The sequence below is a fragment of the Globicephala melas genome, chromosome 1, assembly GCF_963455315.2.
Source record: "Globicephala melas chromosome 1, mGloMel1.2, whole genome shotgun sequence".
NCBI lineage: Eukaryota > Metazoa > Chordata > Mammalia > Artiodactyla > Delphinidae > Globicephala > Globicephala melas.
This window is the reverse complement of record NC_083314.1, coordinates 34,084,540-34,109,758: the sequence shown is the minus strand read 5'-3', so window position 1 is coordinate 34,109,758 and position 25,219 is coordinate 34,084,540. Positions and strand designations below refer to the sequence as shown.

General features: G+C 52.7%; 1 protein-coding gene and 1 long non-coding RNA gene across 5 annotated transcripts; one reads left to right on the top strand and one right to left on the bottom strand.

Annotated features, from left to right (window-relative positions):
* Positions 1-9,079: 9,079 nt before the first annotated feature.
* Positions 9,080-23,267, bottom strand: LOC132593525 (uncharacterized). Its single transcript, XR_009559135.1, has 4 exons — positions 23,202-23,267; positions 23,054-23,108; positions 19,220-19,360; positions 9,080-9,292 (listed from the first exon to the last, which is right to left on the bottom strand). It is a non-coding gene; the product is annotated as an uncharacterized lncRNA (long non-coding RNA).
* KLHDC8A (kelch domain containing 8A) lies at positions 10,600-17,929 on the top strand. Of its 4 annotated transcripts, XM_060293528.1 has the most exons (7): positions 10,600-10,644; positions 10,887-10,980; positions 11,326-11,913; positions 14,627-14,791; positions 15,026-15,241; positions 15,835-15,936; positions 16,831-17,929. In XM_060293528.1, the coding sequence occupies exons 3-7, from the start codon at positions 11,538-11,540 to the stop codon at positions 17,022-17,024; spliced, it is 1,053 nt and encodes a 350-aa protein (XP_060149511.1). In that variant the 5' UTR covers positions 10,600-10,644; positions 10,887-10,980; positions 11,326-11,537; the 3' UTR covers positions 17,025-17,929. The 4 variants fall into 4 exon arrangements, with proteins under 4 accessions (XP_060149511.1, XP_060149515.1, XP_060149517.1 ...); XM_060293532.1 differs by lacking the exon at positions 10,600-10,644 and having other exon boundaries at positions 10,697-10,946; XM_060293534.1 differs by lacking the exon at positions 10,600-10,644 and having other exon boundaries at positions 10,697-10,980; positions 11,740-11,913.
* Positions 23,268-25,219: the final 1,952 nt, after the last annotated feature.

The following is a 25,219-nucleotide window of genomic DNA, read 5'->3' as shown; positions in this document are numbered from 1 at the left end:
TCATTCATTAATTCAACAAGTATTCCTGGAGTCGCCACTGTATGTCAGGCTTTAGGCTTGGTGATGAGAGAGAGTGGTATATAAGAGAGGCATAGACCCTGCCCTGAGACCCTTATAAGCAATTCAGGGAACTGGCAACCTGAGGACGTCCCTCTGCCCCATACTAGCAGCTTCCATCCTGCTGGCCATCTTCTAGTTTCTTTCAAGGATTATTGCTATTGGACATTTATTTTATTTATTTTTAAATCAGTGTTCTTTTTTAAAAAAAAATTTATTTATTTATTTTTGGCTGCGTTGGGTCTTTGTTACTGCGGGGGGGGGGCTTTCTCTATTTGCGGTGAACAGAGCCTACTCTTCATTGTGGTGTGCAGGCTTCGCATTGCAGTGGCTTTTCTTGTTGCAGAGCATGGGCTCCAGGGCACGCAGGCTTCAGTAGTTGTGTTACACAGGCTCAGTAGTTGTGGCACACAGGCTTAGTTGTTCCGCAGTATGTGAGATCTTTGCGGACCAGGACTCAGAACCCATGTCTTTCCTGCATTGGCAGGCAGATGCTCAACCACTGCGCCACAAGGGAAGCCCGTTGATGTTTCTTTTTCATTGATTTTAGGTTCCTAAGACACACACCCCTCCATGGGTCTTGAGAACACCTCCTCTCTGCCCTCTGCTGGTGGGGAGTTGTAAGGGCTTCACAATAAACAGCTCAATGTTCGTTACTTATAAATATCGTGAATTCCTGCTGCCTTCCATCACCCCTGAGATGAACTGAAATGCTTTAATATTTAAAGAGGAATGAATTTGTAATTAGCACCTTAACTGTTATATCTGAGCCATTCCGGAGGTTTTCTATTTAAATGCAAATTGAATCTTCCTGAAGGAAAGCTAATACGTGATGAAAGTAGATAGCAAGAGATGAGGCAGCAGGAGGAGGGAGGTGGTGCTGACGTTGTGTTTTAGACCTGCTGCCTGCGGCCCACAATGCCCACACCCATAGACCAGGCCCTGAGGCTAAGGGAGCCTGAGGTGGGGTTTGGGTTGCTGGAGCCTGAGTCTCAAGTCTACTGTTTGTGGGGATGCCCAAATCAGCAGCCATTTGGGCGGGTCCTCACTGGGCTGCTGGAAGTCATCTTAGCATCATGGTGGCCTGGAGAAGATATTGGCTTTGGAAGAAGATATTTTCAGACAGAACTGGGTTTGAATCCAGAATCCTCTTCCGATTAGCCATAAGAGCTTGGGCGAGTTTCTGAATTCCTCTGAGCTTCCATGCTTTCATAATGTGAGCAGCCGTTAGTGCTTGTTCCTCTCAAGATTGCTGTCAAGATTATGTGAGAAACAGAGAAAATGTGTCAGGTATACAGTAGGTGCCCAGCAAATGTTAGTTTCCTTCCATTGTCATAAGATATTGCTATGCAAACTTAACACGTCAAGGTAAGCGAGAAGCAGGCTGTCAAGGAAAAGGTGGTAATACCTCTATTTCCCTTTAAAGTAGCGTAAGTGGGCAGGGGGCGGGGGCGGACACAAACTTTTTCTATAAAGGGCCAGGTAGGAAATATTTCACACTTTTCAGGCCATACACTCTCTGTTGCAACGATTCCACTCCACCATTGCAGTGGGAAGGCAGCCACAGACAACACATAAACGACTGAGTGAATGAGCATGGCTGTGTTCCAGTATAACCTTATTTATAGATGATGAAATGTGAATTTCACATCATTTTCACATATCACAAAATATTTTTCTTTGGATTTTTTTCCAACGATTTAAAAATGTACAAACCGTTCTTAGATCACATGCCATACAAAAACAGGTGGAGGGCTGGATTTGGCCCACGAGTCATGTTTGCTCACCCCTGCCCTAAAGTATTACAAGAGGCCTTCACCTAAGATTTGGGAGACTCTGCACCAAGGAACCTCTCAGAACATAACTCCTGAGGCTGGGACCACAGGGCAGGGATGTCACCCAAGGAAGAAAATAGCCCTTTGGGCCAGGACTTCCAAGGATCCCTGGTGACGGTCTCTGCTGGGGTGGCAGCCGTTGTGTCAAGGCGTGAATAGAGGGGTCATTCTACTTCTTGCCTAGTGATGTCCAGGAAGGACTGAGGGCTCGTGGGCACTGAGCAGGCAGCCATTTCCTGGTGACAGGCTAGGGGTGGGTGCTCAAGGGCTGTACCCTCAACTGGGAAAGCAGTGCAAGCTCCTTGGGCTCCCCAGACCTCCCAGGGGCACACCTGCTGAGGACAGGCCGGACCTCTGATTCACCCAAGGCTCGGCCTGTTTCTCCCCTTTCCTGGGCTCTCTTACATCTATTGTTAAACACACACACACACACACACACACACACACACACACACACACACACACACACAGAGCCCACTTGCAGCCAGCCTGTCATGCCTCTCCCCCTTCTCTGTCTCTAGCACAGAGAGAACACAGGTCACTACACCAGATGGCAACTTTGCTGCTGAGGCAGACTGCCGGTCTCCGGTGGGAGGAAGGGTTAAAGCAGGGGAATGGATGACGCCAGCTCCGCAGTCCCCACCCCTTTCTCTTTAATAATGTGCCTCTGCCTGGTCCCTTCTCCAGAACCTCTGGGGAGGAGGGTGCGTGTGTGTGTGTGTGTGTGTGTGTGTGTGTGTGAGTGTGTGTGAGATGTGACGCACCAGAGGACAAGGGGGAGAGGTGAGGAGAGACAGTGCCAGAGGGAGAACCACCCTGTACGTCTATAAAGGTCCCAACCAGGGTGGACAGACACCTCTTTCCAGCTGGAGGATGAGCCAGACCTGCTTCTCTGGCACCCATGGAGGATCGTGGGCTCCCGGAGGTGGAGGTGAGCAGAGCCACAGGCTGGAGAATGAGGCTGCTCTGTTAGAAGCTGCCCGAGGCCTGGCAGGAAGACAGAGGCAGAGGGCTGGGACCCCTGAGGGTAACTGCTCTCAGCTCCTGGCTCTCTAGAGGCCCCAGGCTGAGTGTCATCTCACGCCAGTCCAACTTGCGGGTCCCCCTCCTGCTCCTCCCAGCCCCGTAAAAGGGCCTGGAGCCTTGCATCCCACGGCACATCAGGTTCAGCCAGTATCTGCTGCTAACAGGGAGGCAGGGAAGGAAAGGCAGGCCCTGAGAAGCCCTCCTCCTAATGTAAGCAGTGATGATCAATAGGAACCCAGCAAGTGTGATGTACAGCAAGTGAGCAGTACCCATCTGGAAACAAGGGGGCTCTCCAGGGAGTTGCCAGGACGAGGATGAGACGGCAGCCTTGCAGCCTGAGCTTTTGTCCTCCGGATGAGACAGCTTTGCCGGGAAGTGGGGGCCCGTGCAGGAGGTGAGCAGGTGAGGCTTTTGTCTGAGGAAGGCCTTATTCCTGGGCCTCAGAGCTCTGTGGACTGGGCTGTGTGTCCACCACCCTGCTCCCTCAGAGCCTGTCAGCAGGAGAGCCAGCCCCCCCCGACCTTGCCCCCTAAGTGCACACACGCAGGCACCATCCATGACAGGCGGGCTGGCCCATCTGCCAATCAATCTTCCTTGCCGATTTTCCAGCTGGAGCAGCGGGGCTGGTGTGTAAATCATTCAGGGCCCTCTCTCAGCTCTGCCAGGACATGGAGCTCTTTTTAATTAAGAAGAATGGAGGGTGATGTTGGCTCTGGAGATGGCGGTATTAACTTACTAATGGGCATTTAAAGAGCTGTGTTTGAGAGCCCTGCTCCTGCCTTCCCTAGCCTACAGCCTCTTGCTCCTCTGCAGAGCCACCCAGACCCCCGTCAAGGCTCTGCTATCCTCTACATTAGAAGGGGTAGAGGATAAGCCCCCCCACAGTGCCCAGTCAGGCCCTGGTCCTGTGACCTGGGACAAACGGGCCCATTTTTTGCTTTTAGAGGAAGGGCCAGAACTGGGATGACTTGAGCCCTGAGTCCTCTGCCTCCTGTTCTTGCAGCTTGTGGGAGGTCAACAGGCACCCCGGAAGTGTCAGGACCCAGCAGGAAGCATGATTAGGCTTCCAGGTGGGTGCCCAAGGTCTACAAAAAGGCAGCCCATTAGCCATAGCTGCAGCTATCACAGGTCCCTGTGTCCCCGGCTGAGCTGGGGGAAAATGCAGGTGGTGGCAACAACAGCCCCAGGGGAAGGCCCCCAGTAAAGTCCCTTCCGGTGACAGAACCTTGGGTAGTGGGCAGTGCCTACAAGAGTCGGTGAGGCCAGACCTCTGTGTGTTTGCACTTCTCGGAAGAATGTGAGGATGTCCATTCTGGAAACTGCTGCTTTGTCACTACGGTTAAACGATTATTTCTCTAGGGCTTGCCACCCTGCACGCCCGCTGTGGAAGAACACTCCAGCTGGGAGAGACCTCAGGCTGCCGTCTGCTTCCTCTGCTTTCTAATTTTACAGACCCCAGAATGGATATGACTCGCCCAGAGGTGCACAGCCCGGTTACGATAAGACAATGGGCTGGAACAAAGGTTTCCTGACTCTCAGTCCTGTGTCTTTCCTGTTTCCAGTACCTCCCAGGGGAGGTGACACCATGGTCTCTCACCTCACCTCCTGCTGGTGTTTTAATTTTCTGATGCTCCCGGGCAGGAAATTCTTCCTTTTTTATAACCCAGATCCTCAGGCTTTATTATAAGCCCCATTTCCTCTTACAATTTCCTCAATAAACACAGGGAAGTCGTCAAGGTCTTTCAAAGAAGGTTTCTCTTCCTGCTGTCATTGTCATCTTATGCATTAAACGGAAGAGTATGCGCTTCCCAATTCTTTCTTCTAAATCGTGCATTTTGTGAGTCTGAAAATCAAGATGACCACCCCCCCACCCCGCCCTGCCAATCCCTTACCTGTGATCCATTTTACACTTAGGTAATATGTCCCGATTTTACCTAAATAGGCAGAAGTTGCTCGTGGGTGGACAGATGCATTTAACACTGATACCCAGTAAGTCCCTCTAGGCTCTATGCTGTATGCTCTGTGCTCTGTGCTCTGTGCTGTGTGCTCTGTGCTCTGTGCTATACTTTGGAGTAGGAGGAGGGAGCAAGGTGGGTACTGGAAGGAGTGTGGCTAACTCAGCTCTCTAATCAAGGCTGCATGGTCAGGAGGGGAAGCCCTGTTGTCTGAGGCCATCCCGTGGGGCCTCAGACTGACACCCTAAGGGTGCAGTGCCATATGAACAGATGCAGATTATGGTTGTGACTGCTGGCACCTGTGTTGCACCAGCTCCAATCAAGTCCTCTTGAGCCCTAAATCCTTCCTCTGGGCTGATGTCAGGACTGAGCAGGGCGGGCTCTAATGAGGCTTTTCAATGTTGGGGGAGGAATCTACCCTTCCCTTGGTCTGCTGGCAGCCTCAGTCCTAATTGGATGAGTCACCTTCCCTCCCCAGCCCCCGAATACCAGAAGCCCAAGCTTCTGGTGAGGAATAAGAATGTGCTTGTCTAAAGGAGGGGCACCAGCTGTTCTCCAGATCACAATGCTGTTTAGGCTGCAGTGGAAGGAATTCCAGTTAGCTAGGAGGAAATATCCTGTCCAAGACATAGGCCCAGAAATGGTTGGATACAGAGGGTGTGGGCCCTGGTGAGGTGCTACCGCGTGAGATTGGCACGTGCTGTTGGACACACTGCCTGGAGTGCACAGAGAGTCAGAGGTATGGAAACCTGCCGCCACAAAGGGAGGAGAGCTGTACTCTACAGAGGACCTACTGCCTGCCCAGGAGCCATGCCTGGCATCTTGTTGCCCCCATAATGCTAGAAAGTAGATTTTCTTCTTCCCTTTTTCACAGATGAGGAACTGAGATTCAGGATGTAAGTGATTTATTCATAGTCACACAGCCAGGGGACGGCTGAGCCAGGATTCAAGCATCTGTCTGATTCCAGATTCCACACACCTTCCCACTGCCCTGTGACTGTGGGGCACTGCAGAGAGAACTACACAGGGGAGGTGACCCAGCCTCAGGGGGCTCCAGGTGCGCCCCTCCCCCAGAGTGGTACCCACAGAGGGAGTTCCATGGTATCCACTGACAGGAGGGTAAACTGTATTTCTGAGGAGGGAGAAAGGAGCTACTGTAGAATTTAATAGCTAAACAACCCCTCTTTCCCCAGCCCCACCCCTGTGTGCTCTACACTTGGAATCCCACCAGTCCCTTGAGGCCCTACACACAGATACTACATCCATAGTCTGCCACACTGGGAATCTGCCTAGTTTACTGGGAAGAGACTGTCACCTCACTACACCCTCAGCTTCCCCAAAACCTACCACAGAGTTCAGTGAAGGCCGGCCCCTGAATAGCTAATAAACTCAATCGCTGCTGAGTCAGACTGTGCATTTTCATGTATGTAATTAGGCCTTAATAAACCCAAATTGAGACTTAAAAAATAATAATAATAGGGGCTTCCCTGGTGGCACAGTGGTTGAGAGTCTGCCTGCCGATGCAGGGGACGCGGGTTCGTGCCCTGGGCTGGGAAGATCCCACATGCCGCAAAGCGGCTGGGCCCGTGAGCCATGGCTGCTGAGCCTGCGCGCCTGGAGCCTGTGCTCCGCAACGGGAGAGGCCACAACAGTGAGAGGCCCACGTAATAATAATAATAAGTATTTCTGGGGCTGAGCACCCCTCAACCGATTTGACTGATGCATTAATATCACAATAATTAAGACTCCAAAGTACCAAAGGCTTCATCTTTAGAGGCTTTCATGAACTTTCCTCTCCCCACTTTCCTACCTTCCCAGTACCACCTTGTAACCAAGGCAAAAACTCAAACACTTTCTTAGAGAGCAGAGAAACCCAGACCCGATGCAACACAAGGTTTTAACGCAGAAGGATTTAGGCTTGACACGAGGAAGAACTTCCTGATGGGGAAAGTGGTTACCCACAGGAACGAGCTGGTGAAGAATTAAAGGGGGTCACTGGACTCCCCACCTCTGCTTGGCACTCCACAAGTCCCCAGCTTGGTGCACTCAGCCCAGGCATGGAAACCGCAGGTGACTCAGGGAATCTTAAGTGGTGGTTGCTAGGTTACAAGCTTCCTCAACGTGCATTCAGTGTAAAGACTAAAGGATGTCACCTGGCTGGGAGGAAGAGCTATGGGGGAAGGAGAAAAGCCAGGACTTCCAAAACAAGGAATTAGGCCATGGCCTGGAAGGCATCCTGTTCTTAGTACTTTTCCAAGGGTCTGAGTCCCATAGTCCTCACAGAGGGTGTTGCTTGCAGGACATGAACATTAGGTTAGAATGGGGCCTATTCTGGGCCTGGATTCTAGTCTTTTCCCAGCTATGCTGCCTGGCACAGACAGTATGGCAACGGGGAGAGGACAGTCACTGAAACCTTTGAGGTCTGGGCCCCTTCCTTCACTGTAATTGGACAGAAAGCCAGGTGAGAGTAGTGAAGTCTGATGTCCTTAATAATGCACAATTCTTCCATTTGTGATTTAATTATGATAAAGCGAAAGAGCACTGGATTTGGAATTCACAAACTAGACCCACCCTGAACGGCTCACACGGTCATAAGTCAGTTACTTCATGTCACTAAGTCTCAGAGTCCTCATCCATAAAAAAGAGTGCTAATACCTGCCTGACAACCTTTCCTAGGGTTTTTAAGATTACGAGAAAGCGGATGTGCGAGGGCTTAGTTTAGCTCGAGTTACGCAAACATAAAGTAGTATGAACTTTATATACCTGCTCACTGAGCTGTCCCAGCTGGGGTGGGTGGAGGCACAAGAAGCCTTGCCTCACTGCTTTGAGAGAAGGCTCCATGGGCAAGAGAGGCTGAAGGTGGACCCTCAACAAGCCCCTCTGAGGAATGCGTATGGCTTTCAATCCTCCTGATCACCCTGCCGTGGTTTTGTGAAGACAGTTTAAATTGATGGTTGAGGGTTTGTTCCCTATTCCTCTGGGCAGACTGTGATCTCCAGGAAGAAGAGAAATGTTTGATGTTTCCTGTGAAACTTCATTACTTCAGACCACATTTTTTGGAATTTGTGTTCTTATTGAATAAACAGAACACAAATTTCAGGGAGGGGGAAATTTCCTCCCTTACTCGTAACTCTTGAGTTCTTTTGGCTGGTCTAATAGTTAAATTGACAAGATTATCAGGAGGGGAAAACAAACCAATTTCATTCACATGCACAGAGGTCCCATAGAAATGGGACCCCCGCAGTGCCATAGCAGGCTGTTTATGTGTCATTTTTATTTATTTTTTATTTTTTGCGGTACGCGGGCCTCTCACCGTTGTGGCCTCTCTCTTTGCGGAGCACATGCTCCAGACGCGCAGGCTCAGCGGCCATGGCTCACGGGCCCAGACGCTGTGCATCATGTGGGATCTTCCCGGACCGGGGCACGAACCCGTGTCCCCTGCATCGGCAGGCGGACTCTCAACCACTGCGCCACCAGGGAAGCCCTATAGGTCATTTTTAGACAAACAATTACTTGTGAAGACTTACCAAAGGGGCTTGCACTTCAGGTACAGACTAATGAAGTAACAAAATCTGTTTATACAGTTTTCTTAGCCTTGAATTCCCTAACTGTGGTGATAAGTAAGGATGCTTTCTCTCTCCTGATATGGGGAGGATACTTTCACATGGGAGATTTATTTCCCACTTTCGGGGGAAAGAAGGGGTACAGAGTGTTTTTTTAATATCAAATGTTTTTTCCCAACGGCTGTTTCTCAAGTAACTTTAACTTAAAATAACCAATATGCCATTGTGGTATACCTTGGGGTGGCCTGCTCTGAGCCCCAACTGTCCTCTGTGAAGGTTCTTAGAGGTACTTACTATGTAAGTACAGAGAATTCAAACTAAAAAGCAGTGGAATTTCTAAGCCAAGAACTCAAGATGTTAAGGTGGGCCTATGAGCTGTTAAGAGGTACTGTGACCTCTGTTTCTCACAGGAAGTCATTTCTAAGTGAGGGGCGAAATGTTTGTGCTTGTTCTCAGTTTTTCTTTTTCTTGGTTTTGTTGATAGTAGTTGTAGTAGCAATGGTCTTCATAGTGATTTACCAGCCCCTTGCTGTGTGTCAGAAGCTGAACTGAACACTTTACAAATATCATCTCATTTTTTTAAAAAATAAATTTATTTATTTTTGGCTGCGTTGGGTCTTCGTTGCTGCACGAGGGCTTTCTCTCGTTGCGGCGAGCAGGGGCTACTCTTCGTTGTGGTGCTCGGGCCTCTCACTGCGGTGGCTTCCTTTGTTGCAGAGCACGGGCTCTGGGCATGCGGGCTTCAGTAGTTGTGGCTCACGGGCTCTAGAGCTCAGGCTCAGTAGTTGTGGCGCACATGCTTAGTTGCTCCGCGGCATGTGGGATCTTCCCGGACCAGGGCTCGAACTGGTGTCACCTGCATTGGCAGGCAGATTCTTAACTACTGCACCACCAGGGAAGTCCCAAAAATATCATCTCATTTAATCTTCACAAAAATCTACAAGGATATATCTATACCATGGAATGCTACTCAGAAATACAAAGGAATAAACTAGTGATACATGCAACAATTTGGATGAATCTCCACAGGATCATGCTGGGAGCAAAGAAAGCCAATACCCGAAGGTTACATACTGTAAGTTTCTATTTATATAACATTCTTGAAATGACAAAATTATGGAAATGGAGAACAGATTGGTGGTTGCCAGGAGTTGGAGAGAGAGGGGTGAGAGGGAAGAAGGTATGGGTGTAAAAAGGCAATATGTACACCTGAAACTAACACAGTGTTGTAAATCAACTATACTTCAATTTAAAAAAAAGGCAACATGAAGGGTTCTTGTGGTGACGGAAATATTCTAAATCTTGACTGATCAATTTCCATATCCTGGCTATGATATTATTGTACTACATGTTTTGCAAGATGTTACCATTGAGAGAAATTGGGTAAAAGGTGTTATTTCTTACAACTGCATGTGAATCCACAATTTATCTCAAAATACAAAGTTTAATCTAAACAAAATAAAGAAACTGAGCCTCGGAGTAGTTAAATAATTTCAGAGCCAGAATTCAAACCCAGCTCTGTCAGACTCCCAAGCCTGAGCGTTTCAACACTTGGCTCTATTCAAGGGAACCATGTGGAAGGACCCCACAAGCCTGCAGTTCATCACACCAGGTGGCTCACTGGTGTCATGGGCACTTTTGTTACTGGGGACTACTGTCCTGATAAGGCCATGACAGAATGGCTTGAAAGAATTATCTGGCAAGACCTGTGGGTTGGTGCTGAGGGCCAAGATTTGATAACCAGGTTTTCCCTTCCTAAGGTGTGATGTGGGAGGGACCACTCACGTGTTTGCCTTTCCACTTTTGTCTGTGGCTGTGTGTCCGCATAACTGCATTTTCTGTCAGCTTCTCCGTAGATATGAGCATTTCCGGGCGGAGGGTGAGGTGATGTGTAAATTATGCACATGTGCGCAGGTCGGTGTGTACATTGGATGCACCCGTGTCAGGTCTGCGTGTGTCACACCCACATAACTTGTTTCTATTAGGTTAAACCATTTGATAATATCTCCCCCAAAGCAAAGTCGACTATTGAGCCAGGCTGTCGCGAACTGGGTCTGTGTACTGTAGATAAACTGGGTAATTGGACTCTCTGCCTCCTCATCCAAAACAAACACTCACAAACCGCCCACCCCCACACTGGAGGGAGTCTAGTCCCCGTCATCTGGGTACTTGGCTCTAGTGCCCCGCTTTCCCTGAACAGTGGGCAAGGTGAGCGTCTCCCGCCGGGCCCTTTCCCTCCCCCGCAGGCCGGGCGCAGCCAGGGCTTCTGTAAAGAGGTCAGGGCTCGCTTCGCCGCGGGGCGCACGCGGGTTCCTGCACAGGTGTGGCGGCTGATGGTGGGGATGTGCGTGGAGCCGGCTCGCCTGCCTCCCCCCAACCCCACCCTCCGGCGGCGGCTCCGCTTCTCCTTCCTGCTGCTCATTTATTCTCCTCTTCTGGGTGTGTGACAGCGGTGTGCGGACCGAGGAAGGACAGAGCGCCCTCTCCCCTGCTCCCCGCGCCGCTCTCGGGTAATGCGCTGCCTGCGCCTCGCCGCCGCACTGTGTAAGTGGCGCGGGGGCAGGGACGGGAGTTGGCGGGGAGGGAGAGCCGGGGGAGGCAGGCGGCGGCGCCGAAAGGTGTTAACTCCTTGCTTCGCCGGGAGGCAGCCTGGCACAATGAACCCCGGAACGCCCCCGGCCCCCTACGCGTTCCGCGGGTTTCCGACCAGCTGGCTGGGAGCGGCGGGGGACAAAGCGGTGCGGGTTTGATGCCGCCGCGGGGTGGCGCCGTCGCCGCCGCGTCTTCCCTTGAAAGTTGGCGGGGGGCTGGGAGCCCGCTCGCCCGCCCACGCCAGGAGGCCAGGGCGCCGGGCCCGGCTGCCCTTGATTCGCCCTATTCCTCTCGCAGGGCCGGGCTCGGACGCCTCCGGACAGCTGAGTCTCGAGGGACGGTGAAGCGCTGGCCGGCGTCGGGGCCCTTGCTGGGGGTCGGGCGGGAGCAGGCGAACCGGAGCGAGATGGAGGCGGCGAGAGGGGGCGCGGAGTAGCCGGCGGACCCCCGGGCTCGCACTTCCCACGGCGCTCCGCGGGGGCGCGGCGGGCGGGGTCCCCGGGGCTGCCATGGAGGTGCCCAACGTCAAGGACTTCCAATGGAAGCGCCTGGCGCCACTGCCCAGCCGCCGGGTCTACTGCTCCCTGCTGGAAACTGGGGGGCAGGTCTATGCCATCGGGGGATGTGACGACAACGGCGTCCCCGTGGACTGCTTTGAGGTCTACTCCCCCGAGGCTGACCAGTGGACCGACCTGCGGCCCCTGCCCACAGCCCGGGCCGGGGTGGCTGTCACCGCCCTGGGGAAGCGGATCATGGTGATCGGGGGTGTGGGCACCAGTCAGCTGCCTCTGAAGGTCGTGGAGATGTACAACATCGATGAAGGCAAGTGGAAGAAGAGGAGCATGCTGCGTGAGGCCGCCATGGGCATTTCTGTCACGGCCAAAGGCGAGTGGGGCCAAGGCTGAGGGCGGGCAGAGAGAAGGGAGTGGGGTGCCACGGGGAAAGGGATGGAAGCCAACCCTGAGTTGGAGGCCACTGTCACATTCCTGATCCCCAGTTGATCTTTACAATGGACACTGAAACTAGAGACCCGCTGGCCTTATTTCACAGATGGGAAAATTGAGGCTCAGCAAGTGAAGTGTCTAGTAAATCAATATGATGCCAGAGCTCCACTCCACCCCACCAGGTTCCTCCCAGCAAACTGGGCAGGCCGGGCCAGAGGGGAGAGCCAAAGGGGGCTAGTGCAATGTCCCTGTACATCCCTTCATTCAGCGGAGTGATTGGGCCTTCCACCCACAGCACCAAATCCCCTGAAATCTTCCTTGCAAGTGCCACGACCTCCAGACACATATTTGGGGCCCTGGGGATGTTCATACCATCCTCGTACCATCACTAGGCCCCACTGGGAGGGCTGTGGGACCTGATTCCAGGACCTTCTCACCACCATCTGCTTCCTAATCTCAGAGACACTGATGAGTGGACACCATAATGTTCCTGAGGGTCGTGCTTCTGGGGCATCTTGCCCAGGTTCACTAGGTTCTCAGGGCATGCGTGTGCTGATCACGTAGCTTTGATTCTCATTTCGCTTTTTCCAAGCCCATCATTTCTTTCTTTTCAGGCCTGGTACAGCCCAGAGCACAGAGGGGGCTCTGAAAGCTCTTTTGCTAAAACACACAGGGTTTTATGGAAAATGGCCCAGCAGGAGTTAGGAGACCCCAAGTTCAGATCATACAGGCTTAGTGGGATGCAACCTTCTCTCCTTCTCTTGCAAAACCATTTCAGCTGCCTGTCAGGTCTACTGTAGATCAGAAACCAGTGTTTCTTGAGTACCTGCTCTGTCCCTGGCACAGTTCTAGGTCCCAGGGAGGAGGGAAAGAGGCAGAAGATCTGATCCCTGCCTTTAGGAGCCCAGGTCTTACCAATGAAGGTCAGAGAGAGAAACTCTAACTCAAAATCCCTGAGGGCAGAGTAGCCAATGGGGCCTCCTGAACTCCCAGTAAGAAAGATGGAAGGCGTGGAGGCCCATGGGGAAATAGAGAGGGAAAGGGTCGTCCTTTATCCGCAGATCTCAATAAGTGGGGCTGAAAGATTAAGAACCAACATTTATTGAGTCCTTACCATAGGCGCCTTATAGGTATGAACCCCTTTGACCCTCACAACCTGTCTGATGAGTTAAGTGCTATTACTATGTTCATTTTAGAGAGAAGCAATGTGAGGCCCAGAGAGGTTAAGTAACTTGCCCAAGGTTACGCAGCCAGCAGGTGATGGTCGAGTCTGTGCTCTTAACTATGGCATTGAATGGGTTCAACAGTTAGTTTACTAAGAATTTACACGCCTGTGTGCCACGCTTTCTAGCAGATGCTGGGGCCACAGATGAACAAATCTCAAGAACCTAACAATCTATCGAAAGAAGCATACAAAGGTTATTTCAGTAACGTGTGGCAAGTAGGGTGATGCAGGTGCCACGGGAGGTCCTGAGCCGCCGCTCTCAGCCCAGCCTTGCAGTCCAGGGACACCCAGGTGACTCTGAAAGGATAAGTAAGAATTGGGTGCAGGAATGGTAGTGTGGACTGGATGTGAGGGTTCTCAGCTGGGGGTGTGTGGGTGAAAACAGGAATAGAAGAGGTGGAGTTTGTGTAAGGTAAATTTCTCACTAGCAGGCCCCATCTCCCAGCCACAGGCTAGGGTTGGGATTTGTTTTCCCTCTTTTTAGTAAAATTGAAAAGTAGAAAGAAGTAGTACTCATCCCTGCAATCCCCTTGAAGAATGAAAGTCTCATAGAGCCAGAAGCAGTGAGGACTGGCTACTAGGAGACAGAATCCCGGGCAGGGGTGAGTCCCGGGGAAAAAGAGGGCCCTGGGGGTAGTGCTGTGTCCTTAACAGGCTGCGTGAGGTACTGGGGTGAGGCCCAGGGAGACATGGAGGCGTTGCCCATCCTCTCTGCTGCACTTTGTCACCTGCAGCCAAAAGCAGTAGAGAGTGGGGGGGACTCACTTCTCTGGGCAGGGCTTCTTATAGGGGCCAGTTTTCTCTCCTCCAAAGCCTCTCCCTCATTCACCCCTAGCGCATTCAGTGCAGGGTGCCTCCTGGAGCCCAGAGCTTTCCTGTGCATGAAGGAGGATAGCCTTCCCCTATCCGGACAAGAAAGAGATGGCAGCAAGCCAGTGTCCCACGAGGCCAATGACAGCAGGGCTGACCTCATTTCCAAAGGCTCCTGCTAGGTCTAGAGAGTTCTGATCTGGGAGTTCCTGAGGAAGAGGCCACTATTGGAGGGTATCAGAGGAATACCCCTTCTCTTTGGCATCCCTCTGGCTGCCCAGGAAGGAGAATGGAGGGGATAAGACCTGCAAAGGGGTGTCCAGGCCTAGACTCCACTGCAGTATACCTCTGTGAAAGTCTTAGTATTTCGGGTTTAACCGAGGGCCAGCCACCAAGGAAGGCTAAGGCATGTAGGCCTGACACGGCTTCAAGAAGACCCAGGCTCGACTGTGGCAGGAACTTTTAATGGTGCCACCAGCCCATTCTCGGGCAGAGCGGTGGTTGGGACCTAGCCGGGCTTCAGTGCTTGTATTCCAGGGGTTAACAGAGCCTGGCCATGGTAGGAGCTGAGTACGATGGGCCTGTCTCATAGTGTCTGCTGTATGGCCTTTCTCCCTAGATTACCGAGTGTACGCGGCAGGCGGGATGGGCCTGGACCTCCGTCCACACAACCACCTCCAACACTATGACATGCTCAAGGACGTGTGGGTGTCTCTAGCACCCATGCCCACCCCGAGATATGCTGCCACCTCATTCTTCCGAGGTTCCAAGATCTATGTGCTGGGTAAGGACCCATGGTTGTTGGCCCATGTCTGGCCCTTCTTCCCTCCCCAGGGTCAGTTCCTATTGGAAGCAGTGCCTGTGTGCTGAGCATCTCCGGGGCACTGGGGGTTAATCACGCTGCCCCACCCCTCAGGGAGCTTCCTATATGATCTGATAACAGTCAGAAGGGGAAACCCAGCCCCAGTCCTCAGAGACTTACTCTTCTGCCCAACCTTCGCCCTACTCTGGCCGCCAGGGGGACGACAGTCCAAGTACGCGGTCAACGCCTTCGAGGTCTTTGACATCGAGACTCGCTCCTGGACCAAGTTCCCCAACATTCCCTGCAAGCGGGCCTTCTCCAGCTTTGTGACCCTAGACGACCGCTTATACAGCCTGGGTGGCCTGCGGCAGGGTCGGCTCTACCAGCAGCCCAAGTTCCTCCGGACGATGGACGTGTTCGACATGGAACAGGGTAAGCTGGGCGCCAGTCCCCAGCTGCGCACCTCCCTTCTGGCTGAATCCCCCACCATCCACCCAGGCTCACTTACCCAGCTGGGTGAGCCTTTCAGAGTCTGAACACCCTTCTCCATTCAGGGCTACTCTTGGGATCAAGTTCTTTCATCTGTACAGGGTTCCCTTTGATTGGTTAGTTGTTTTTATCAAAGCCTTTTCCACCTATTGTCCATTCTTACAACGTCCAGCCAGGGCCAGGTGAGGAAGGGCTTTTTCCTGTTTTTTACTCGTGGAAAAACAGAAGGATCCTGACTCTGACGCTCTCTGCCTCTAGTCAGCCTCCTTTCCAGCTTAAAGCCCGTGAGAACAGAGGTAGGACAAGGTGATTTGTCACAAGAGATTATGGTTCCTTGGATTACAGCAAGCATGGGAGAGGGTAGAGTATCATTTCAAACAGCAGGAGACATTGTATATGTGCTGAGCACACAGGGTAGATGGAGTGGAGATGCTACCTAGGGTGAGAGCAGTTTGGGACTCATGTGTATTTGGAGGGGCGGGTGGTCAGCATCTAATTCTCTCTGTGTATCTCCTGCCATCACCCATGGCCTGTAGGGGGATGGCTGAAGATGGAGCGCTCATTCTTCCTTAAGAAGCGGCGGGCAGACTTTGTGGCCGGCTCTCTGAGTGGACGGGTCATAGTGGCTGGAGGACTTGGTAAGGATAGAGCTTCCGGGCTGGCACTGTGGTCTGGTGCTTGGTGGATTCTAGGCAATCTGCATGAGCAGGAGAGGGTGCTGGCTCCTTGCACACCACCTGCCTACTGCTTTAGTCCAAAGAATTTCAAAGCACTCCCCTCCTCCCAGCCTAGATGTCGTGTCTCCATGGACGGGCCTCAGTTGCGGTCTATCTGTCCTCTTACACAGGAGAAACTGAGGCCCAGAGAGCATAAGGGACATACTGATAACCATGTGACACAGGCTTGCCAAGCACAGGTCCCTGGGCCCCCGTCCAGGAATGACTGGATGTGAAAGTGTGGCAGGGATTGGCCTTGGTCCTCTTTCTCTTCTCCCTGGATACCCAGCTCTGTCATGGAGCAGAAAAGCAGTCTGATCAAATCAGTTATTCTAATGAATTCAGGATTTGCTGTATAAGACCTCCCAGAGATTAGGGTATGTTGAAGGCGGGACCCCAACATCAACAGGGGAGAGACAGATGGGCAGCAGAGCTTCCAGGAACCCAGAGTTTACTCAGTGTGGACAGACACCCTGTTTACCCACACAGGAAAGCAGCTTGATGTAAGCTAGACCATGTGAGCAGCTTTCTCAGTAAAGGGCAGAAGAGAGGCAGTAGTGTCTAGAAACTTCTGGTAAGAGCAGCGGTGGGGAAAGAAAGTTACTCTTGAGATGAAAAGACAGAGAAGGCAGGAAGGACAAAGCAGCTGTTTGACAAAAGGGTGGGGAAGGAGCAATTCTGTAGCCAAGGAAGTTGAGGTTGATTGGCTTCTGCTTGTGGTTCCAGAGGGGGGCGGGGAGCAAGATGGGGGGACTTTCCCGGGGCAGATTGGTGACTGGACTCCTTTGTAAGGTCCGGTTCCCTTGGCACTTTCAGGGAACCAACCCACTGTCCTGGAGACGGCAGAGGCGTTCCACCCGGGGAAGAACAAGTGGGAGGTCCTCCCCGCCATGCCCACACCCCGCTGTGCCTGCTCCAGCATCGTTGTCAAGAACTGCCTCCTGGCCGTGGGGGGCGTCAACCAGGGTCTGAGCGATGCGGTGGAAGCCCTGTGTGTCTCTGACTCCTAGCTGGCTCTGGGCCCAGCCACCGTGTCCTGGACCGGATCACCCCACTCTGGACAAGAGGAATGATCTCATCAAAGTAGTTTGGGCTGCTTCCCCGGACGCCAGCTCCTGTCAGCAGCCAGTGGGGTTAGGCCATAGGGCTCTAGGTGACCTCTCCACCTCCAAACCCTACCAATCCGAGAAAACTGTAAGAAGTCTCGATGACTCTGCCATCCCCCTTCCCCTGTTGGGGCTCAGGTGACTTCTGGGGAGAGTTCTCACTTACTGCTCAGGCAGAGCAAGGTAGGTAGCAGGAGTATATGCTACCTCCCTTCCTGTGGGTTTACCTCTCCCATCTCCAGGATAGGGGGTACGCAGGGCAGTTCTGACCCAGAGGATAGCTACTTGTAGCTGTCCTTTCCCTGGATCTGCACTAGTCTGAAGGTCTCTTGGGATGGAAGATGGAGAAGGGTTGCGGGGTCCCAACCCCTCTTCTCTCCATTGGTCTACATCTCTTCCCCCTTTGGTGGCTAACTGTGGGCCTGCCCTGGACCTCATCTACTCAGCAAGAATTGGCCCTGAAGCTGGAGGCAGCTGATTCGGAAGGGAAGTCGGGTTCACGTGCACTGGTCCAGGTCAGAAGCCCTGGCCAGGAAGGACCCATGCCTCTCGGGGTCCTGATGGGAATGTAATGATGGGAATGGAGCAGACTCCCAGCCCAGGGTCTGCTCCCCACTCTTCTCCTCACTTCATTTCTGCTTCGGTCACCCCTCCCCAACAGAGGCACTCCTCCCCTTTGTCACCGACAGCCCCAGAGTGTTTCTGTGTGAAACCTTCTTATTTACACTGTGGCATCAAAATCCACAAAGGGTGGATTACTTGCACTCTGGTTAACAGCAGGAGCACAATGATTAAAATCTATATTCCTATCTTCTCTGGCACCCTGATGCAGGGGTGGGGTGGACGGTGTCTTGATATGCGGAGGGGACCGCATGAAACAGTCCCTCTGACATTCTCAGGCTAAACGGGGCCCCAAGGGACCACTTGTTCTTGGCTGTTCCTTCTGAGGAGGTTCCACCTTCAAACCACCCTGCCCTGACCAGTCACCTCACTCCTAGGAAAATAGCCCACTTTCTGTCTCCTGCGCGTTGACGCCCCACAGGCGTGTTGGGAAAAGGCTGCACTCGTTAACTGACTTCTTCGTTGGGTTACGTCTTGTGACTGGCCTCAGTTCATTCAGCTCGAGCTCATTTCTGTCTTGCCCACAGTAGAAAGGGAATTGCTCACTAATGTAAAAACGTGAAGGACGTGCCTCCTTTTAGCTGGTATAGCACCGCTTTCTGATTCCAAGTTATTTTTAAAAGCTGTGCTAACACGGGGGATACAAAGATGAAAAAAATACATGCCCTGGAGGGGCGGTGGGGGGGGGTCAGGGAGCACGTACCACGTGCTGGTATGATTATTTCTCCTGAAGCAGGAACACCCGTCTGAGGGGTCACACGGAGCCTCCTGAAGGAGGTAACACCTCCACTGGACCTTCACAGACAAGTGGAACCAGGGTCTTTACGGGACAGTCATTTTGCCTCCCTTTCTCTCGTACCTGATCTTTTTCTTTACCTGGGCACTGGAAGGACACTGCCACCTGCTGACCCAGCCTTTCCCTCCCACCTTGGCATCCTGTGGCCACGGGTGCCCCCTACGGAGCAGACTGCAGAGAGGCCTTCCCTACTGCTTCCAGACCCCACCCCCAGCCCATTTCCGTTGAGCCCCCTGAAGTGACTGTTAGAAAGAGAGGCTGGGGCAGCAGGTTAGGGGAAGCATCGCGAAGCCCAGCCCTCCATTCCACTTCTGTCTCTGCACTGCCTGCTCCCACGCTCCCCAACCCCTCCCCAAGAAAGGCATTTACGAATGGGCTGCCTCCACCCCTTCTAACAGGAAGCCTAGCTTTGTGTGTAGGAGGCTCTCCAAGCACACAAAATGGCACCAGACATGTGGATGGGACTGAGGCATTTTAAATAGTTGGGGTACCTTAGGGCTGTAGCCAGCCCTAAAGGTTCTTCCCATTATGAGAATGGGGGACTGACTGCTGCAACCCGTGAGGGCCGCTCAGGGCTCAAGCTGGTATCTGCTGAGGACTCACCTCTTGGAGGTCCATGCCGGGAAGACTTTGGGTGCGGCTCACAGAGGAGCGAGGGAAATAGGGGGTGTCAGCGGCATACCTCATGGCTGTACCTCATGGTGCTGCAGAGGCCGCTCAGGATCTGGGGTCCGATGGCCTGGCTCGGGGCCTCAACGCCCTCCCTGCCTGCCATAGGCCTTCTCATCCCCGTCTGTCCCCTCTCTTGTCTTCATTTCCCAATCTGTAAAACAAAAGCAATGACAATGCCATCTCACAAGTTGGCAAAGCACCCGCTTCAATCCTCAGATCAACTCTGTGGAGAAGGCAGTATCCTCGTATTTTGCACATGAAACAACTAAGCCTCCAAGAGGTTATATAACTTGTCCAAGGTCACAAGCTAGTAAGTGACTGAACCAAATCTGATTCTAAAACCTGTGACCACAGTACTGCCTTGCCTCAAATGGAACAGCACATAGGAAAGGGGAGAAAATCAGCTGCTCTGTACTCTGTAGGGGTTCAGAATGTCAAACCTGGAAAGATGGAGGGCTCCAAACATTCCTTTTGTTTCCCAAGGAATGAGTATGAGAATTAGCAAGGAAAGATTGGGAAGGGCTCCCTAACGTGCAATGAGCATAGAATATTCCTAAATTTACATCCCAGGAAAGTTCCCTTCTGGCTCTTTGACTGTGTCAGCTACTGCAAAGCATTGTTTGACACTGAACTCCAGTTATGTGTCTGGCGTGGTCCTGGACTTGGGATTCCTGCCCTCCAGTAGCTGCAGCCTTGGGAGGGAGCCGGGGACTAAATCTGCAGTTAGTATTTGATGAGACAAGTGTGAGCCTTTGCTAGTGTAACCCAGAGGTGCCCCATCCTTACTGGCTACAGAGAACTGAGAGGAACTGAGGGGATCAGAGAGGTTTCCAGAAAACAAATCTCAAACTGCACTTTGAAAGAAGAGGGAGAACAGCCAGGCAGAGGAGGATGACCCCAGGCTTTGAAGCAAGAAATGTGAGTTCAAATCATAATTGTCATGTGCGGATTGAACTTGGGCACGTTGTTAACCCCTGAATCTCAGTTTCCTTATTTGTAAAATGAACAAAATAAGGCCTCACTGAGGTTAAAAGCTACCTACTATACACAAAATGATTTGCATATATAGGGTGAGTAGCTGCACTATTATTTTTTGTTGTTGAGGGAGAGACAGAGGTGTTCTCAAGTCCACTGAGGGACAACATGCACATTGCAGAGAATCTAGGGAGATGGGCTGGAAGTACAGGCAGGGCAGATCAAGAGGCCTCACGTGCCTTGCTAAGGAGTCTGGACTTTATCCATATGGGAAACTGGGAGCAAATTAAGGATTTTAAGTGGAGAAGCATCGTGACCAGATTTGTGCCATTGGAACATAGGATCAGCCGAGTTCCTCTTCTGAGGAAAACGAAGTAAAATCGCCAAGGCACCATCTAAGATGAGAAAGAACCCCAGGGACTTCCCTGGTGGCATAGTGGTTAAGAATCCGCCTGCCAGTGCAGGGGACCCGGGTCCAAGAAGATCCCACATGCAGCGGAGCAATTAAACCCGTGCGCCACAACTACTGAAGCCCGTGCGCCTAGAGCCTGCGCTCCGCAACAAGGGAAGCCACCGCAGTGAGAAGCCCACGCGCCGCAGCAAAGGGTAGCCCCCGCTCATGGCAACTAGAGAAAGCCCACGTGCAACGATGAAGACCCAACACGGCCAATAAATAAATAAGTAAACTTTTTTTTTTTTTTTTTTAAAGAAAAAACCCCAGTTGGGGTTGGAATCCTCAGAAAAACACGTGGGCCAAGCTTGTCAGGCCTCCTCTGGAGGAAGGTCCATCTGCTGGGCAATTAAAGTGCCAGGAGGGTTTAGAACCACAGAAAGTGGACAAGTCCCTCCCTTGCATGGCTTCTTCTCCTCCAGAATTTCTAATGATCTCTTGCATTTGCGTTGAGCTTTCTGGCCCACAGATACACTGAACAGGAGGTGGGGTACCATCAGCCTTTTCCAACCCCCATCTGTAGAAGAAGAAACAGAACCGGGAACCCTATGACTAACCCAAGCGGCACAGCTAACAAGTGATGGAACGGAGACTCTAATCCAGCTGCCGGGGTGGAGGGTAGTGCACACCCCCACCGCCCACCATTCTGAGCTCTGCAGTAAGAGATGGCATGCCCGCCCCTAGGTGGCGGCAGAACAGGACCAAAGCCTCAGGCCAGGCTTGGTGAGATCAAAGAGTTGCGTGGGCAGGCGCTTCTTGTTGGCATTAGACAACTGCAGAAGTGAAGGCATGAGGCAGAGCACAGGCAAGAGCTGAAGAGACGGGCACATAAAATGACCCAGACAGGTTGGGCAGATAAGCTTCCATTTTATTAGTTTCCTAGGGCTGCCATAACGAAATACTGCAGACTGGTGGCTTCAAAAACAACAGAAATGTATTGCCTCACAATTCTAGAAGTCTGAAATCAAGAGGGAGGGGGAAACTTCCTTGCCTCTTCCTGGCTCTGAGGACTGAGCTGATCTGGGAAGGCTTCCTGGAGGAGACTGCTGTTATAACTGGGCCTCAAGGGAAGGGAGAATTGGGTGCCAAAATGCACACAGGAGTGGGGAGTGATGTGAAAAATGATTAGAAGGCAAGTTGGAGCCTGTGCCGACCCTGAATAGTGGGTCGATGCCTCGAGAAGAAGGGTTTGAGGAAGGTCAGCATCAGTGTGATATGATGGTTGTGGCCGCCTCTCCAAGCACACCCCTCTCCATTGGCGGTGCCAGGAGTGACGGGGGAGGGGGTGGGGAGTAGGGGGGAGGAGCCCATCTGTGGGAAAGGGTGGCGAGCCAGCTGGCTGCAAGTGCAATGTCTCTAGAGTACCCTGTGTTACGTTCTTGTAGAGTCTGCATTCTCCCTCAGGATGTGACCCTTTAATAATTTCAACTGTGGGGTGTTTTCCCAAATATCCAGTTCATTTGAGCTCCCCAGGCAGGTGTGTGCCTGGTTCAAAGAACCCCCAGAGCCCACGTGTTCCTGACGGCGTGAAGCAGAGCACCAAGAAACCACCGTCCGCAGCCCAGAGGCCAAAGTGTCCCTCTTTCCAAGAGTGATGGACCCCTTTACAGGTTATGTGCAGTTGGTATTTCATACCAGACAAACTTCCTGCGACTCCACCCAGCATGCCCTGGGCCAGCCTGACCCCTGCACATGAGCACACTCACAAACATACACATGCTCACACACACACACACACTCACCTCTCTCCCTTTCCCCTCCCCTCTTTCTTTCATGCTCACACACACACCTCACACACCCACATTCCCCTCACTCTTACACAGATCTTACATGTACACTCGCAGATTTACACTCACATAATCACTCATGTTCACATACACAACTCACACACCTCACTCTTACGCTTCACACTTGCCTCACACCCTTACAATATAGCTCACACTCACACGTGCCTTAAACTCTTATACCCACACACTTCAAATACACCCCGCACTTTTACACATTTGCACGCACTTCACACGCATGTGCACACCCGTTCACGCACATGTTTACGCTCTTACGCACGCCTCGCACTCACACATATACCCCTCACACTTACACTCTGGTACACACACTGGGAGCAGGTGCCCGGGCTCAGAACCCCTTCAGTGTGGACGGTGAGTTGCCAGCTCAGGAGCATCCACTGCTTTGACATCCGCACTGCCGGCCCCTCCAGAACCTCGTGCACAGTTTGCTGTAACAGTCAGGGGGACCTTCGCACCCTCACTTCCCTAGGACCTTAGGAAAGACTGGGATCCATCTATTTTACAGGGGAGGAAACTGAGACCCAGAGGAGTCCTGTGGCTTCCCCAAGCTGTCACGAGTTCCGTAAACGGGGCGGGGCGGGCGGGGGGAACCGTTTGCGGCTTCCCTGCTTACCTTCACGCGCTCAGCACCTGGTCCATGCCCTGCACGCAGCCAGCACTTGGTAAACCTGGACTGAGACAGTAAATGGGTGAAGGGAAAGGACAGGGGAAAAGATCCTGGTGCCCCAGTCCCATTCCTAATTTAGCCAGGCTGAATTCACCTGGCTCTTGAGACTTTTCTTTTCTTTTCTTTTTTTCATGCAAAACCTCCCAGCCGCCTGCCTCCTCCGAAGAGGAAACATCTGGCAGACGACTCAGAAGGTCAATAGGGGGAGGGGCTGGAGGCCCGGAAGTGTCTGAAGACTTGATGCCTGAGGAGACACTTTAGAAGTCGTGGCTTTTGTAGGTGGTTCAGGGAGAACTCTGTCTCCCCCAGGCTCGTGGGGTCCGCCTCCCCCTCCCCGCACCCTCCGCGTTGCTGCAGTGTGGAGACTGGGCGGGCGAGGAACTCCGGGCTTGCAGTTGGTGGCCTTCTGACCCGCTTGGGCACTAACCGGGCTGTCCAGGCTCCAGCCTCGGTCAGCCTCGGAAGGGGGGGTGTGGATGTGCCAGGAGGTGAGGGACCCCTGAGGCCCCATTCACTGTCTCTAGAAGGTGGCCCACCTTGCCTGCCTTATCTGGAGGACCAGAAGGAGGACTTTGGGGCGACCGGCCTCCCATTCAACAGACAATGGGCCTTGGTCCTAATCTCAGTTTAGCAATTCACATTCTTAAAAACAAACATTTATAAGGCAATAATAATTTACAAATCCCTTTCCCAGGCTCCCCACTCCAGATACAGCAACCCCATCTGTAGGAGAAGGGACTGGATTGGAGCTGCCCTTCCAAACTGGTCTTACTCTGCCTCAGACTCAAGTCCCAGCACCTCAGGGAAGGCAGCTCAACCGTGGGTGGAAAACGACCGCGTCGTCCCACACCTCCGGCCCCCTCCACATGGCGGCTGGATTCCTCTGCCCTTTCAGAAACCGTTCTCATCTGCAAACCTGCCTACACCCTCACAGAGCTGAAACACCCTCCCTCAGCTCCCCCGTTCCTCCAGGTGATTCCCAGCCTCAACCTTGACTTCTAAGACCCTTCACGAAAGTCCTGCCCTTCCAGCCCCCCCTCCTTACCTCTGCCAAGTGTGGCTTGTGGGAGACCACTGGAGCAAGCAGTTCCCTAACCTGTCCCTGCTGCTCCCCCCCCCACGCCCCAGCCCATCCCTCCCCGCAGAACACAGAATACCCCCTCCTTGTGTACCCCCACCTCACCCCCCTACACACAGGGCTCCTCAGGACACGGTGAGATCGTCAACCTTCATGCCCAGAGCATCACTGCGCTGGGCACCAGAGCCTCAATGTGGAATAAGTGGCTGAATGGAACAAATGCGTAACAAACAACCAGACAGAAGGAAAGTCAGGCAACCAAGGGCCCAGAGGGCACCAGCTTCGAGAGGAACCTTTACAAAGCCCCCTTCCTCTGAGCGCATCTGGCTGGTGTGAGGAACCAGAGCCAGGAAATCGGCAGTATTTCAAATCCCCCTGCTTACGGGGTGGGTTCTCTCTCCCCTTCTCCCCGGGCTCTGACAGGAGTGATATAAGGTCAGAATTGGGCTTTTCATAAACTTTGGGTGACAGCCAGCCTATTAATCCAGGCTGGTGGTAGCAGCCCCAGCACAAGACTGTGCTAGCGTCATTCAGGGCCAAGAGAAATGCTGGCTTCCCTTCCCAAGGGCCAGGAGCTGGTGACCTGGCTAAAGAATGTGCTTGGCTAGGGGTTTACATTCCAGGATCAGTTTGGGAGCAAAGGGCTTAGGTTGCCAGTGGGAGCCAAGTATGGGCAGGGAGGCGGCACTGGGCAGACCTTCCTCCCTCGTCTCTCCTGGGCATACCTCCCATGCCCTGCCCTTTCTGGTCCTGCCTGGACCTCTTTGGACCTCCCTGAGTGCAGGGTGGCGGCTGTGGACCAGGAGGAGGAAGACCTCAGCCCCCTCAAGGGAGCAGCATTTAAATGGAGTATAAAGTACTGAGTTCTAAGCCACAGTATCCACAGCCATAAATCCCCAGCTGCTGGAGAGCCTTTTCCAGTTTACAAAGAGGCTCCACGTTCAGGATCTCCTTTGGCCAATAGGAACTGAGGCCTGAAGGGACTGAGTCACCCACCCCAGGTCATGTGGCCAGCAAGGGGCAGAGCTCGGTAT